Consider the following 15,199-nt stretch of genomic DNA (forward strand, 5'->3'; position numbering starts at 1 on the left):
TTAAAGTTGTGTAAAATTAGTAATGAGCATATTTGTATCTAACTAAAGTCTGCATTCTCTGCTCCAGGCTTGGGTGGTGTTGGTGGCGTTGGTGGCGTTGGAGGTGTTGGAGGCGTCGGAGGCATTGGTGGTGTTGGAGGCACTGGTGGACTATATCCTGGGCAGGTGCCAGGAGGTATAATATTTAGGAAAATACATAAAATACAAATATAAAAGTGTATAACCATCTTTGGGCCCTCATGACTAAAACGTTACGCCTCACCAGTGAAGAGAATTGTTGGATGGTTGAAAATAAAGTCAAAATTGCCAGTTTCTTCCTATATTAGATGATTAGGAGGTGATGCACGATGCTTAAAATGGAAAGAGCGAGTGGCCACACATTTGCACCTAGTCTTTAGCCATACTCAAACCAAAGGTTTTCAGGGTACCTTTGATATGTTTAGGATGGCTTACATTATTTTTATGATTAGGCATCTGAAGAATCTGAATCTCATTCTTAACTATACTGTAGACTGCCAACCAAATGTGATTAAGTGGATGAACTAATAATACATGAGAGACAGAAAAACACAGTACAAAAATTGCAGCAAACTTAGCTGTAACCAAACACAATGAAAAGCTGCTGTGGCAATGAGCTACATGGCTTAAACTCAAACTTTCTCTGGGATTCACTAAACTCTTTAGTGACTAAATGTATTTTGTTTTTCTCATTCTGCAGGAGTGGGGGTGGGGGGCCTCACACCTGCTCAGGCTAAAGCTGCTGCTAAATATGGTAATCTATCACATTCATTACCAACACTATGGTTTTCTGGCAAGAAAAACATGATAACAGTTGTGTAAAATCAGTGATGAACATATTTGTATCTAACTAAAGTCTGTGTTCTTTGCTCCAGGCTTGGGTGGTGTTGGTGGTGTTGGTGGTGTTGGTGGTGTTGGCGGCGTCGGAGGCATTGGTGGTGTTGGAGGCACTGGTGGACTGTATCCAGGGCAGGTGCCAGGAGGTATTGTATCCAATAAATGACATAAAACAAACTAAACTAAAACTCTATTGTCAGTTAATTGCATTCTCATTCATGTTTTTCATATGCTTCTCTATCTTTGAATATTTTGCAGCAGGATTTGGAGTGGGGTCCAAGGCTGCTAAATATGGTAAGAACATTAATGTTTTTTCTATCATGGAAGCATATTTAAAATCACCTTGTCCCACATTTTTTTAAATTATCTATTCACTCATCCTGTAAGTAGCTGAAAAGCATACAGTAATTTCAGTAATTATTATTAAGTTTAATCAGAACTTCTCCATTTATGTTGGCATGGAGGAGTACCAGGAGGAGTGCCAGGGGGAGTACCAGGGGGAGTACCAGGGGGAGTACCAGGAGGAGTACCAGGAGGAGTACCAGGGGGAGTACCAGGAGGAGTACCAGGGGGTGTACCAGGAGGGGTACCAGGAGGGGTACCAGGGGGAGTACCAGGAGGGGTACCAGGACTGCTACCGGGAGGTGCACCAGTGGTTGGTGGATATTCACCAGCAGCCAAAGCAGCTAAATATGGTATGGTGTATAAATGGTAGTACAAAAGTACAAAATACTTACTCTGTTTATATCAAGTATTAGTTGTAATTATGTTTTGTCTTGCCTTCCCTTGGCCATGTGTGCAGGGCTAGGAGGTGCAGGAGGACAGTTAGGGGCTGGGGGACTTGGAGACGGACAAGGAGGAGGACTGGGAGGAGGACTAGGAGGAGGATTGGGAGGAGGTGGAGGATATGCTGCTGCCAAAGCTGCTAAATATGGTATGGGAATTTTTCTTGCCTGCTAAAGATAAAATTCAATTAAGATCAGAGACATCTATTGGACGCTTGTGGCTAAAAGTATTAAAATGGCTACAGAAATAATTAATGATCATTAATTAATTAATTAATTAATTAAATAAATAACAGGATTTAACGTGTATTAAATCATCTTGTGGGCCAACACATTTTGAGAAAGGAAAATGACAGCCAATTAATTATCCCAGTCTTATATAATATACTAAACTATCAATTTTTAACTTTTATTAATAATTCAAATGGTAACTAAAATCAGACTTACCATATTAATAGTTAAGATTGAATGATTTTAGAGTTTTTGACATAGCAAAGGTTGGCATGACTCACTTATGAAGACAAAGACACTAAAAAAGTGTTAGCATATACATGTTATCTATGGTGTATAAAGGTGCCTGGTTAGTAAAAAGCATGATGAAGACTCTTTCTTTGTGAAGCATTAGCTTACTGACATCAGCTTAGCTTTGGCAAAGCCAACTACCCAATAACTAATCACAACAGTGAACACGGTCAGGTCTTGGCTCACTTTAATGACCCGTCAGTTTAATTGTTATCTTCATGTAAGCAGCATTGATTAAAGTATTTGTGGTATTCAATTGTCTTAAACTATATAATGCACTCATAGCCTACAGTAACGCAACCACACAAGGTTCTGTGATTGTACACACAAAAGCATCTTATTCCTATTTGCTAATTTACTGAATTAAGCCATGCAGCAACTTTCACATCAATAGGCTCATAAGTTAAAACTTGTTTTTCACAGGAGTAGGGGGACTGGGAGGCACAGGAGGATTTGGAGGAACACCAGGACAGGGAGGACCAGGAGGACTGGGAGGAGCAGCAGGATATGCTGCTGCTAAAGCTGCTAAATATGGTAATATAGATTACTGTTATCAAATCTCATAACTTGTCATGTGTTTCCTGTAGGTAGATTGGATTCTTAGCAACAGTGCAATGCGACGTACGAGTCAGATAATATACCAAAGGCTAGGTGGTGGTAGGACATAGCAGAAACCTAAAAGGTGCTGAGACCACAAGCAATAGTCTATGGTTTATTTTACAGCTTTGACATTGCTACCTTTGAAGTACCCAGCAATTCCACAGTCTTGACAATGCTCAGACCTGCCCCCTAGTTCCTACCATTACAACTTAACTAGAGCCTGCTTGAAAACACTTTCAGATGCAAAGCTTGTGAAATAAAGGTCATACCACCAGCTTTACATGGAAATAAATTTCTCTACCACAGGAGCAGGGGGACTAGGAGGAGCAGGACTTGGAGGAACAGGAGTACTGGGAGGTGGAGGACTGGGAGGAGGAGGACTAGGAGGTGGAGGATACTCTGCCGCTGCTAAAGCTGCTAAATATGGTGACTGGAATTCAACCTCTGGAAAACATATTGCAGACCCAAGCCATCACATTTTAAGTGGTATTAAAGTGAGTGTACATAATTACATGATTAATTTTTGCATCTAAGGTCCGGGCGGTGCAGGGGGAGTTCCAGGTGGTGGTGTAGGTGGAGGAGGAGTTCCTGGAAGAGTCCCATTTTTACCAGGATACGGATGTAAGCATGGTCCACAGACTTTGATCTACATGAGTAATGATAATAATAATAAGAGATGTTTTACTGCTTGTGATGTAACTTCTTCTGGAAATGTTGTGTTGCAGCTTTGGCAGCCGGTGCTAAACCTCAATATGGTGAGACTGCGATCTGTTCCATTTCAAACAGTGTACTGATTACCATGTCGTAACATGTGGCCTGACTTTACTAGTACATAAATCCAGTGTTACAATAACAAGTTTTGGAAAATTGTACTTTGAAAATAGTAATAGAGTTAATTTGGTTTGCTAAGATGGTAAAGGCTATAAGTGACAAACACATTTTGAAAATTAGAGAGATTCGTTCTTTATTCACATCCTAACAGGAGTCCCAGGAGCAGGCCTAGGAGGAGGCGGAGTCCCAGGAGCAGGACAGGTATTTCCTGGTGCAGGTGGATTTGGTGGTAAGTTGTTAAACTGATACATCGGTATAGAAAAAAAGATTTTGCACAACAAAAGTGTTTTTCCTGTTTCCTTTATGATAATTTAATATAATCAAATGAATTCTCAGTCACAGATGTTATGTTGCCTCTCGGCAGGTTATGGACCTGGTGCTGGAGTCAAACCCCCAAAATATGGTAAGATGTTTTTATGCCTCTGTGCTGGCAATATCAACGGCCGTAGGCATTATGTTGTCGGGTTGTCCATCTGTCTGTCCATCCCATTGTCATGAAAGTGATATCTCAACAACATCTTGAGGGAATTTCTTAAATTTGTCACAAATGTTCATTTGGATTCAACGATAACTGATTAGATTTTGGTGGTCGAATATTTTTTATTTATTTGATTTATTTAAACTCGAAAATTCGAAAACCATGCTCAGGTTGACCTTGCATTCGTCTCATTCTCATAAATGTAATATCTTAAAAACACCTTGGGGGAATTTCTTCAAATTTGGCACCAACATCCACTTGAACTCAATGATGTACTTCTTAGATTTTGGTCGTCAAAGGTCACTTCAACTTTATATCCATTCCATTGTTGTGAAAGAAATATCTCAAGAAGGCCATGAGGGAGTTTCCTCAAATTTGGCAAATTTGGACTCAAGAATGAACTGATTAGAACTTGGTGGTCGAAGGTCAAAGGTCACTGTGACCTCACAAAACATGTTTTTGGTCATTATGATGATGATACCACTTGATTATGGGCGGCAGTAGCTCAGTCCATAGGTACTTGGGTTGAACGCCTGTTCAAGTCCCCGTCCGGACTAGGGATTGGCATCAATTTTCGATTATCGATGACTGATTGTTAAGGCTTTTGATCGATCACAAATAATTTTGATCAATAGTCGCAGTGTTTCCCCTACAATGCCTGACATAGGTCTGGCGAGCCACAGCTCGACAGGCCTACGAGACCCCCGCCGGACCTATGCCAGGCAAAAAATCAGAAACAGACGGAGGCTCTCATCCCTTTCCAAAGCCTCGGCGGCTTCCCTTGAGGCCTCTGAAAACACTACGCCATTGAAAGACGGAGGTTTTGCTGAAAACTGAAGCCTGTAACTCTGGCTGGCAACAGTTGTAAACACCCAGGGGTGAACTGCGCATGCGCGCCATTCTTCTTCTTTGGCCTGGGGGGTTGAAGCTCAAAACTGGGGCAGCTGCGCTCTCTTGCGGCGACAGTCTGCACTGCACTCTTTTGTTTTCTCTCTTTTGAAATACTCGCTTATCAATTAATCGATAATTGATCGTTAATTTTTTTGATGATCGAATAATGAATTTTGATTGTTTGCCCATCCCTAGTCAGGACCAAATATGGAGCGTGGACTGGTGGCTGGAGAGGTGCCAGTTCACCTCCTGGGCACTGCCGAGGTGCCCTTGAGCAAGGCACTGAACCCCCCAACCGCTAGGGGACCTGACCAAGGCAGCCCCCTCACTCTGACATCTCTCCACTTTGTGCATGAATAGGTCCTATTTGTGCATGTGTGTGTCTTTCGGACCTGTGTGTTAATGATAAAAGAGTGAAAAAATTGAATTTCTCCTCAGGGGGATTAATAAAGTATATAAAATAAATAAATACAATAAATAAATAAAATTACTCAAGAATTCATATGTAATTTTGACAAAATTACACCCAAATGTGTATCAGAATAAAATGATGAAGGTCAACTTCACTGTGACATCATAATGTTCTGAAAAAACACTTTTGTGGCCGTTACTCAGTGTCATATCTCAGGAACAGAAGGGGAGACTTAGGTGTCCACTTTGAGACTGTGCTGATTGTATAGATCTGTGCTGCTGAGGGGAAGATGTGTGTGAAGCTTCCATGTTTTCACAGACATGAAGGTAAACTATAAGTGCAACTTGACTGGTGCGCGGAGGCATACAACCACAAGGTGGTAATTCTAGTTCGGACCTTAGACATGTGGCAGAGATAGCGAATGGAAATTTATGTACCAGTACCATTTATGTATAGTATTATTTTGTTAAAGGTGTGTCAGCATGACAAGGGCCTTGTGCAGGATTTGGACAGGGAGGCACAGAAGGAGGAGTACCTGGTGTAGTTTTAGAAGAAAATTGCAGCAGAAATAAGTACATAAATTCTACATATACACAGATGTATTTTGATAGGTAGGGTTGAGTTTTCAATAATTACTGTAACTTGTCTGACATAGCATTAGATTTTATTAATGATACAACCCGCTCCATTTCCTTAAAAAAAAAAAAAGGAGGTTTAGGAGGAGCTGGAGCAGGGCTTGGAACAGGACAACTAGGAGGGACAGGAGGAGCAGGAGGAGTTCCTGGTTTTGGACCAGGATATGGAGGTGGACAATACTATGCTGCTGCTAAAGCAGCTAAATACGGTATAATCAAGAAGCATACAAACACATATACTACACATTCAGAGACATTCAGTGGTGTTTAAACTAACTGTAACCAATTTTCAATAATTATAAATCTTTTTTCTCTCTTACTTTATCTTATCCTGCTTGTTGTTACATTCCACTAACTAAACTAATCATGCAACATGCTGTATTTCTCTTAATTAGGAGTTGCAGCAGGACCAGGAGGATATGGAGCAGGGTTAGGAACAGGACAGCTGGGAGGAGGAGGAGCAGTAGGAGTTCCTGGTGGAGGACTAGGAGGTGGACAATACTCTGCTGCTGCAAAAGCTGCTAAATATGGTATAATACATATGCACAGAAACACAAATATCACACATTCATGTATGACTTGATTCTTCCCGGACCTCTTTAATTTTCAGTTATTATAAATCTATTTTATCTTGTACTTTATCTTATTAGTGCATGAACTACATACTCATACTCACGTTCTTGTGTATAAACTGATTTAAAGGGTAGTGATTCAACCTGCTCTACTTCTCTTTGGTGTTACAGGGGGAGCTGGAGCAGGGTTAGGAACAGGACAACTGGGAGGGACAGCAGGAACTGGAGGAGTTGTACCCTCAGGGGTTGGGGCTGAAGGTACTGTATGTGCATGAGAAAACAGTAGGAGTACTATTATTGTGCCATTGTTCAGTAAAAATATTGATGAGGGTATGTTTATATGCAGGCTATCCAGGCGGTGTGAAACCACCAAAACTTGGTAAGGAGAACATGGAAACTCTTGCAAACATTTAGTCACATTATACTAATAACAAAGATTCATCATCTGCTCACAATTTCCATCTAAGTTATATAACATAGCCCATGTGTCAGGGACAATCAGCTTGCTTTGCCCGGGGACCATTTTGTAACATGACAGCTATTAAACAAACATTATCAATAACCTGTTTTCAACCTTTCGACATTTGCTATCCTCACTCATCTTTGCCAAGAGGCAAATCCAGTTGCAGCCCTGCACAGGTCGGGTGTACGCAGGGTGTTTCTGGGATTTCTAGTACATTTGGGGCCATGGACGTTGGAACTATTTTCTGAGGGGGGGGGGTATTTTTGTTGGGAGGGGCTGGGAAAGCAGGCAGACTTATCAATGATTAAGGATTTGATTTGAAGTTATTTTATAATAACATGCAGTTATAAGAGAACTAGAATGGATGAACACGGCATCTTTATTGTTAAGAAAATGAAACTTTGATAACTAAATCAAGCCATTTAAGGAACATAACATTATTTGTAACCTTGAATGAAAAAAAGAAAAGTCTGCGCTCCTGACTCAGGGCTTTCATGCATTTCCAAAAGTGGACCGTCTCTCAGCTGACCTACTGATGAAGATTTTAAGCAGGGTCGAGACATCGCTTTCATCCATAAGGTCACTGTGAGCGTTCATAATGGCCAAATGTGTTAGTCTCTCCTGCGTCATGGTGTTGCGCAGCCAGGTTTTCAGCCTGCGCAAGGCTGAGAAAGAGCGCTCGGATGCTGCGACAGATATGGGCAGGGCCAGACAGAGCTTAATGAGCTTCTCACCATCCAACAGCATGAAGCGGGTTTGGGGCTGCAAGGTTTGCAGGATGGACACAACATCCTGGATGCCAAGGCTTCTGTATGTAGTCAGGCAGGTTGCATATCACATCAAAAGCATAGATCTATGCATTAATGATATGAAAGAGATAAATGTAAGTCAGACAAATTGAGTTTAAATTCAGATGCTTTATTTTTTTAAAGCGTAATGCAGTGGGTAGGGAGGCTGGGGTGCGGATGGGAGGGGGTGCACCCCTAGTTCCGACGTCTATGTTTGGGGCTTAGCCCAGAGCTCTGTCAGGGTCAGTTACATTAGGAGCCCTGTCTTACTCCAAAGTTGTAGAAATCTGGCGCTTGGGCAGTGTCTTGCAGCGTCAGAAACCAACAAAAAAGGTGTCCTTTAGCGTTGGCATGATACGCACCCGGTTGCTGTTACAGTTTAATGGGCGTTATAGCTTAATGGCTGTTATAGTTAAGGCGGCAAAAGTTTGAGTGGGGCGGGCGGGAGGGGTGGTGGATGGGCCAACAAACACCAACTTACACCCGGGAGCGTTGTGTTCACGTCCCGTAAGATTCTAAAACAAACCCTGTTCTTTGGTCCTTAACTTAACGATGTGTGTTTGTTGGTGAGGGAAAGATCTGTTTGCATTATTGTGCTGACGTAATGCTTTTATTTTGAAAGAGACTGTGTGTAAATGTTAAATTTCCTGTGAAAACGGAAGTATGTCTTGAAAGAGGACAATGCATGTAACAGGCAGAACTTGACACGGCGTCCCAGATCGTCAACAACCAACAGACCCAGGGTACCTTGCACGTCGTATGTGGACGTGGAAAGTCCATGACCAAAATGTCAATATGTGCTGAGGTCGGAGTGAGAATGTGTTGACATAAGAGCCATTATTGTTAGGATTTGAGTTGGAGACAAACTTTCATAAGTTGCTGTTTGATTTGAAATGTAGCAAATCAAAGTGGCATCAGTTTGCCCACCTCATGTGTGTCTCTTGCAGGAGGAGTCACTGGAATAGGACTCGATGTACCAGGAGCCACTCCAGACACTGCTGTCAGTGGTGCCCCAGATGGTTCTGCTGTTCTTGTGCCAGGTAAAGCTCAGGAATATAGTTTCTCATTGTCTTAGATGAGTCTTCGTATATGTTTTGCATTGTGAATCATCTTTTCATTGCTTTCACAGGAAAGGATGTAGGATTTACTGGAACTCCTCGACCAGGTACAGTGAAATGGCAACACTCTGCTTTTCCCAGGACATAATTGTACACATATTCACACATATGTTTTTGCAGTAGCTTTATACAGCATATGGAAGGAGAAGGAAGAAGCACCTATATATAATAACGTTGGGGCGACTGCAGCAGTACTGTGCCATCATTTATCCCCTCTTCATGTTTTTCATCCATTTTCTGCCCACAAAACTCATGTTGTTTGTACTGCTAGTGCTAAAAGCTATTGACCACCTCTAGCTTACAGCAGCTGTGGCAGTATCATAGACCACCTCACAGCTTCTGCCTTGTCTAGTCTCTCTCACTCTGCGGCTGTTCAATGTACAGTGGATGAAAATGGAACCTGTTGTTTTTTGGCAGAGCCTACGCCTATTGCCGCAATTGGCAAGACCCCAGAGGTCCCACGGCCCAGTAAGACTCGCATGAAACCTCTGAAGTGAAATCTATGTTATTTAATATATTTTTCAAATTGTAGTTGAGTTGTATGATGTCTTTCTTCACTTTGATGTAGTACGAGACAGTCCACTCAGTATTTGTGAATGTGCTTGTTTATCCCAAAAGAGGCACTTAAAGGGACTGTTCAATGCTAAATCAAAATGCAGTTTCCTCTTACCTGTAGTGCTGTTTATCAGTCTAGATTGTTTTAGTATGAGTTGCTGAATATTATAGATATCAGCCATAGAGATGTCTGTCTTCTCTTGAATATAATGGAATTAGATGACACTCGGCTTGTGGAGCTCAAAATGCCAAAAAAATACATTTGAAACATTGAACAGCAATGTCTTTTGCCAAAAATCATGCCCCGAAGCTTGTTGTGTGAGGAACTATTTTCTTTCTACTGACCTACACTCACCAACTGTATCACCGCACAGAAGGAAGTGTACATTGACTCATGGACAAGAGGTATATGACAGCGCGAAACTTAATGGCAACCTCCTTGGCTGAGCTGTAACATTAGCAAGCTCAGTGGTGCTAGGTACGCTAGCAGTTGCTGCATCCATCTGCACAGTGTTACGGCTGACAGGTGTAGTTTGGTAGAAAAAAAATAGTCCCATCCATCCTGAACCACCTCAACTGGCCCCTTTCGATGCGAAGAAGCAGCGGCTCTACTCCGAGCTCCCTCCATATGTCCGTGCTCCTCACCCTATCTCTCAGGCTGAGCCCAGCCACCCCACAGAGGAAACTCTTTCGGTTACTCAAAATAGTTCCCACATTAAAAAAATGCTCACAACAGGGTCTGTTGATTATCTTGAGTAACAGGTTCATGAATTCTGGAAAGAGACATTTCTGTTGAGCTTTGCAAATGTTTTTATTTTCTTTGGTGTGTGTTTTAAGCACCACGAGCCAAGTGCCATCGAGTTCTATGATACCTATGCTTGCTGATATCTAACAGAACACTCAGCATATCACACCACAAAAATCTAGATTGATAAGTAGCACTACATGTGAGAGAAAAAAGATACTGTTGATTTTGGGGTGAAGTGTCCCTTTAAGAATCTTCTTCATGATTTGAGCACCATCCAAATTTAGCATCCTAATGATTACAGATTTAAATCTGAGAAGCACAGTCTGTTATCTTATTGGAGTCCCAGCTGGCCCCACAGCTATATTTTACTGTTTCGCAGCATGTTTAATTATACAATATGGAATTTAGTCATAATGTGCAAAGGCCAAAAATAACAGCGTGGGACATTTTGTGATTCTAACCTTGATGAGAATTGTTCATCTTCACAAATTCTGTTTGGACAGACTGTAGAAAACTTTCCTGAGCATAGATTCATTATTTAATGTAATATTATTCTGCTTCACTTTGGGACTGTAAGAACAGGCTCTGTTTAATCACTTCTTTCAGCATTACACATGATCTATGATTTAATAGCAAAATTTGGATTTGCCACCAGACCTGTAGTGCTGAAAGAGAGGTTGATTTAGCCCGTCTGGTCCCTGACACTCCCCGATCACTCTGCCAGTTGTGGCCTCTTTTCTGCTTTCCTTGTTACTAATACTAACACTGTGCTTGAAAGATAACTTTCATGCATACAATAGCTGTAATTTCTGGATAATGGTAAATCTAACTTTTTTGTTTGGTAGACTTCCAGACATTCATGTTGGGATGTTGTTCTCCACATTTAATGTTTAAAGTTTGTTTTGACTGTATGTATGCCTGCATTTTTTTCCCTCAGTAGTGTGTTTTTTTCCTCTTTTCACTTTCTACAGCGGGGGACTTTTGTGATAGCTCCAGGATTTTCATTCAATTTTATAAAACCACTGCCAAGATAATAACTTGATATTTGATTCACAGCTTTACATAGTAATGTATATAAAGTGTGGATCCCCTGCTATAGAATGCTACCTGTCCATAGTATGTTGTTTCATCTTGACACGATTTTCTCCTCATGTTAAATTATTGTTTTATATTATTTTAAGTTGTTCCTATTGTCCCTGATTGTTTTTCTCCTTTCTCTTTTTCCAACATGTACAATTTGATTCTGTTGTATAGATTCATCATTAACAGCAGCTGTATATTTCATTAGTATGAATGTCACCAAACCAACAGACACAATTATTGAAATTTAACATTTTAAAAGACAATTCGACTGACTTTGCTCTTTTATTCTTTTTTATTATTTTCTTGTCCTTCGTACTCCTGTGGCGGCTCTGTGACAGCAGGCGGTGGGTCCAAAATAAGTCCATATTTTGAAATTCTGTTCTGTAGGATGTCTTAACCTGTCATAATATTATTTTATCCTGGTTTGTTTTGACAGTTGGTGGTGGAATCCTTCAGCCTAGCGGTAAGTTGTAGATATGAAATTATTTTTAATTAATTGTTGAATTGAATATTAACTTACTATAGGTTACATAGCTAAACATGGTGATTCTTTTTTATTTTACAGCTGGCACAAGTGTTGGTAAATATGCAATTTCCTCATACTGAAATATACCAAAGAATACATGCTCTGTTATTTTGCACAGCTTGTATTAAAACATTTGATATGTGACCAATTGTAAATATGTCACAGGTGGAGCAGGTGTTCCAGTGCCATCTGGTGGTAAGAGCAGTTTCCTTTTTCTTTCACATGTGCATTGATCATGAGTCATTCATCAGTTTATTCTCAGTGAGACTGCGCTCTCTTTGTCAGTCAACATACTTTATGCAGGATGTTAAATGATGTAACACCTGCCTGTGTTTTAGTTGGTCCAACAGGCCACGGTCAGCCTGGTAAGTGTTAACTATCTCTGTTTGTGTTTGAGCTTTACTGAAGTCATGTTATGATATCACACCGACCTCACTGTGTAGCTGGTCATGTGACTTTCAGACTTTAAAGACAGCCTGAATGAACAAATTTAAACAAATTATTACAACAAGTTTAAATTAATTTCATAATCATAATCAAACTCATTTGCTAGCAGGTGAGTTTTATATTTTACACTCACTAGGTAAACCATCCTTTAGTGTTAATGCTGTACTGCATTTGTCTTTGTATTTGGGTGTATTTTCATGTTGTCTTCTTTCTGGTTTATTAACAAGCTTTACTTTTTTCCACAAGTTAAGATCTGCTCTCTTTATGTGTTTCTTCTCTATCTATGTGATGTGTAATGTTAGATATGTAACTTATTAGCCTCATCTTTCTTTTTGTTGCAACAGGAGTCCAACAACCTACAGGTAGTTCAATGTTTATACTTTTAAATTTAAGAAATCCATGTTGTTTTTAGGCCTCAAGCAATGTTTGTCACTGAAATGTAATAGGATGTGATACATCCATCTGGCCACATGGTGGAGACAAAGACAGACACAACAGCCATGGTCGTTCGTGTCTGCTGCAGTCAGTGACTGTAATAATACTACACACTGTTGTTTTCAGGTGTTGGTGTTGGCACAGCTGGCAAACCACCTAAACCATTCTTACCAGGTAAAGATGGCTAATAAAGCATTAATAGGAAGTGATTTGTACAATAAGGTTTATGTTGCAACATAACTTCCTTTCTCTGAGTCTTTTGCTTGTGGCTACAGTCATAGCTGGATTACTGAACAGGCCTACCATGCACAGGCCCAGGTGCACAAAGTCACCTTCATCTGCAAAATGTCACTCAAATTGACACCTACTGACCAGGAAGAGACTCGAAATGACCACAAGAAGATGCAGTTGAACTGCAAAAGACACAAAATAAATACAAAGAGAGACACAACGACAAAAAAGACACTTAAAACACACACAAAACCACAAAAAAAGATGCATAACAACTACAAAGAGATGCAAAACAGCACTGGGAGAGAAAAAAAGTGGCAAAACCACCACAGGGTCTGTGTGTCTTGCTTCTATGCAGCAGAGGTAGTGGAGCCTTTTGCATATTTTCCTGAACAGTTTTGTGCATGATGTGCAAAAATACTGATCAGGGGAGGTGCAGAAGTTCACAGCATAGACAGTCAACATTAAATCAATCTTTCATGTGCTGAGTATGAAGTATTACTGCTCAATAAATGCCCCGCATCTACTGTATATGTAGCAGAAAAAGTGCACAGTTGTGTGACTGAATACGATCTGATAAATAATGCACAATGTTAACCTAATTTTTCCTGAAAGGTCCCTGAACTTGACACAAGTGCAACTTCCACATGCAGCCCAGTGTCTGTAAACTGCCCATATTTATATCTAGATTTAAATAAGTTTTAAATATATTTATATTTATGTCATCATTTTAGAATCAAAATGATGTTATCGGTACATTTTTATGATCCTATCCACTGTCATAGGTCACACTCTCACACACTGGGCTGTACTTACCTTACTGTGCACATTCTGTCTGGACGGTTAATGACTCAAGTTGAATCAATAAAAGCAGCAGTTAATATATAAAGAAATGCTGTATCAGGCCTTTCTCTAACCAATTATACCTCCAACAGACTGAGCAGTCATCACTTTGATGCATCTGCAGGTTTGCAGTTTTGGAGCATTTTCCCTATTCTGCACTATTTTACCTGTCATTGACTTGAGACCAAATCCAAGGTGTTTTTACTGCATTTCATTTAGTCTGACTCAATCAAATACCAATCTTATTGTCCCTGAGAGGGAAATTTGGTCAGCTGCATGTGCATGCATATTAAACAAGCCAAGAAACAGAATACATTTATAGTGTGGGGTGAAATAAATGCTAAAACATTAGACACTATCAAGATAATGTAACAATAAATCTGTCATACGTCTGTCTATTTAATCGTGGATTTAATAAAACTTGTAAATCGAGGCAGAGCATAACTGAAGAGGAAGGTTTATTGAGGGTGGCTTTAATTATATCTGAATGGATAAACTAATAATCTAGAGGTATAATGACTATCTAAAATCTACGTTGCGTTACTCTTTTAAGCAGAAAAAGACATTGGAGTAAATCTAACACTCATAAGATGTAGCTGTAGAGGATGAAGTCAGGATCGGTGATTGTAATCTCCTTTTAAATCGTCTGTCTTTACACCTCCAGTCTTGTAACACTTTTACTCCGTAGGTACAGGTTTTGGTCCCGGTGGATATCCTTATGGTGGACCCTATGGAGGCAAGCTCCCTTTATCTTTCTATAAACATTTAAAGACTTAGTGTAAATTCCAGTGACCATTACTTCGATCCTTTCTGTGCTTTAGTTCCATATGGTGTTGGTACCGGCACTGGAGTTGGACCTGGACCTGGAGTCGGCACTCTGCCTGGATCGAAGCCCTTGAAACCTCCAGGTGTGTTTGCAGACTTGTATTTCTGCTTTAAACAGACCACTCCACCCAAAGTGTGATTTCTTGTTGCATATTTATGTTTCTGGGATGCTTTCATTTGCCTGTCTGCATGTGAAGGCTCATACATTGTTGCTCTGTTGTAGCTGTGGGTGGAGCAGGAGGAGGAGCAGGAATCCCACTGGCAGCAGGAGGTCAGAACGCACCTACGTTTCATTTCCTCATCATACAGCTATTTACATTTTTTGCAAACACTAAGAGCACAAGACACAGGTGTCTTTAATAGGAAAACACAAAGCACAAATGCTGCTCATTCCCCTGTTCAAGGTGTGATAATTTATTTTTAAATGACTGCCATTATATCCTGAATGAGCCAGCCCCTGACACAAACTGTAGGAAATAACTTGACCGGACAATAATGCTTTTTTTCTCTGTCATCATGATTCAGGGGGATACAGGCCATATCTTCATGGTTATGG

General features: G+C 40.5%; 1 protein-coding gene across 9 annotated transcripts in view; it reads left to right on the top strand.

Annotated features, from left to right (window-relative positions):
- Nucleotides 1–11,918, top strand: part of elna (elastin a) — a 68,015-nt gene extending 56,097 nt beyond the window's left edge. For 2 of the 9 annotated variants that reach the window (XM_078167110.1, XM_078167109.1), the window contains exons 18-37: nucleotides 68–175; nucleotides 719–772; nucleotides 894–1,001; nucleotides 1,114–1,149; nucleotides 1,320–1,550; nucleotides 1,658–1,789; nucleotides 2,586–2,696; nucleotides 3,069–3,188; nucleotides 3,297–3,383; nucleotides 3,488–3,517; nucleotides 3,745–3,822; nucleotides 3,958–3,996; nucleotides 6,084–6,218; nucleotides 6,405–6,539; nucleotides 6,753–6,839; nucleotides 6,928–6,960; nucleotides 8,780–8,872; nucleotides 8,962–8,997; nucleotides 9,368–11,680; nucleotides 11,773–11,799. In XM_078167110.1, coding sequence (XP_078023236.1) covers nucleotides 68–175; nucleotides 719–772; nucleotides 894–1,001; nucleotides 1,114–1,149; nucleotides 1,320–1,550; nucleotides 1,658–1,789; nucleotides 2,586–2,696; nucleotides 3,069–3,188; nucleotides 3,297–3,383; nucleotides 3,488–3,517; nucleotides 3,745–3,822; nucleotides 3,958–3,996; nucleotides 6,084–6,218; nucleotides 6,405–6,539; nucleotides 6,753–6,839; nucleotides 6,928–6,960; nucleotides 8,780–8,872; nucleotides 8,962–8,997; nucleotides 9,368–9,447 — 1,733 coding nt within the window. In that variant the 3' untranslated portion in view covers nucleotides 9,448–11,680; nucleotides 11,773–11,799. Of the gene's footprint in view, nucleotides 1–67; nucleotides 176–718; nucleotides 773–893; nucleotides 1,002–1,113; nucleotides 1,150–1,319; nucleotides 1,551–1,657; nucleotides 1,790–2,585; nucleotides 2,697–3,068; nucleotides 3,189–3,296; nucleotides 3,384–3,487; nucleotides 3,518–3,744; nucleotides 3,823–3,957; nucleotides 3,997–6,083; nucleotides 6,219–6,404; nucleotides 6,540–6,752; nucleotides 6,840–6,927; nucleotides 6,961–8,779; nucleotides 8,873–8,961; nucleotides 8,998–9,367; nucleotides 11,681–11,772; nucleotides 11,800–11,901 lie in introns of those variants that run through there. The other 7 variants (XM_078167115.1, XM_078167116.1, XM_078167111.1 and 4 more) reach the window with 7 other exon arrangements.
- Nucleotides 11,919–15,199: the final 3,281 nt, after the last annotated feature.

Source organism: Epinephelus lanceolatus, chromosome 4, assembly GCF_041903045.1.
Source record: "Epinephelus lanceolatus isolate andai-2023 chromosome 4, ASM4190304v1, whole genome shotgun sequence".
Classification (NCBI taxonomy): domain Eukaryota; kingdom Metazoa; phylum Chordata; class Actinopteri; order Perciformes; family Serranidae; genus Epinephelus; species Epinephelus lanceolatus.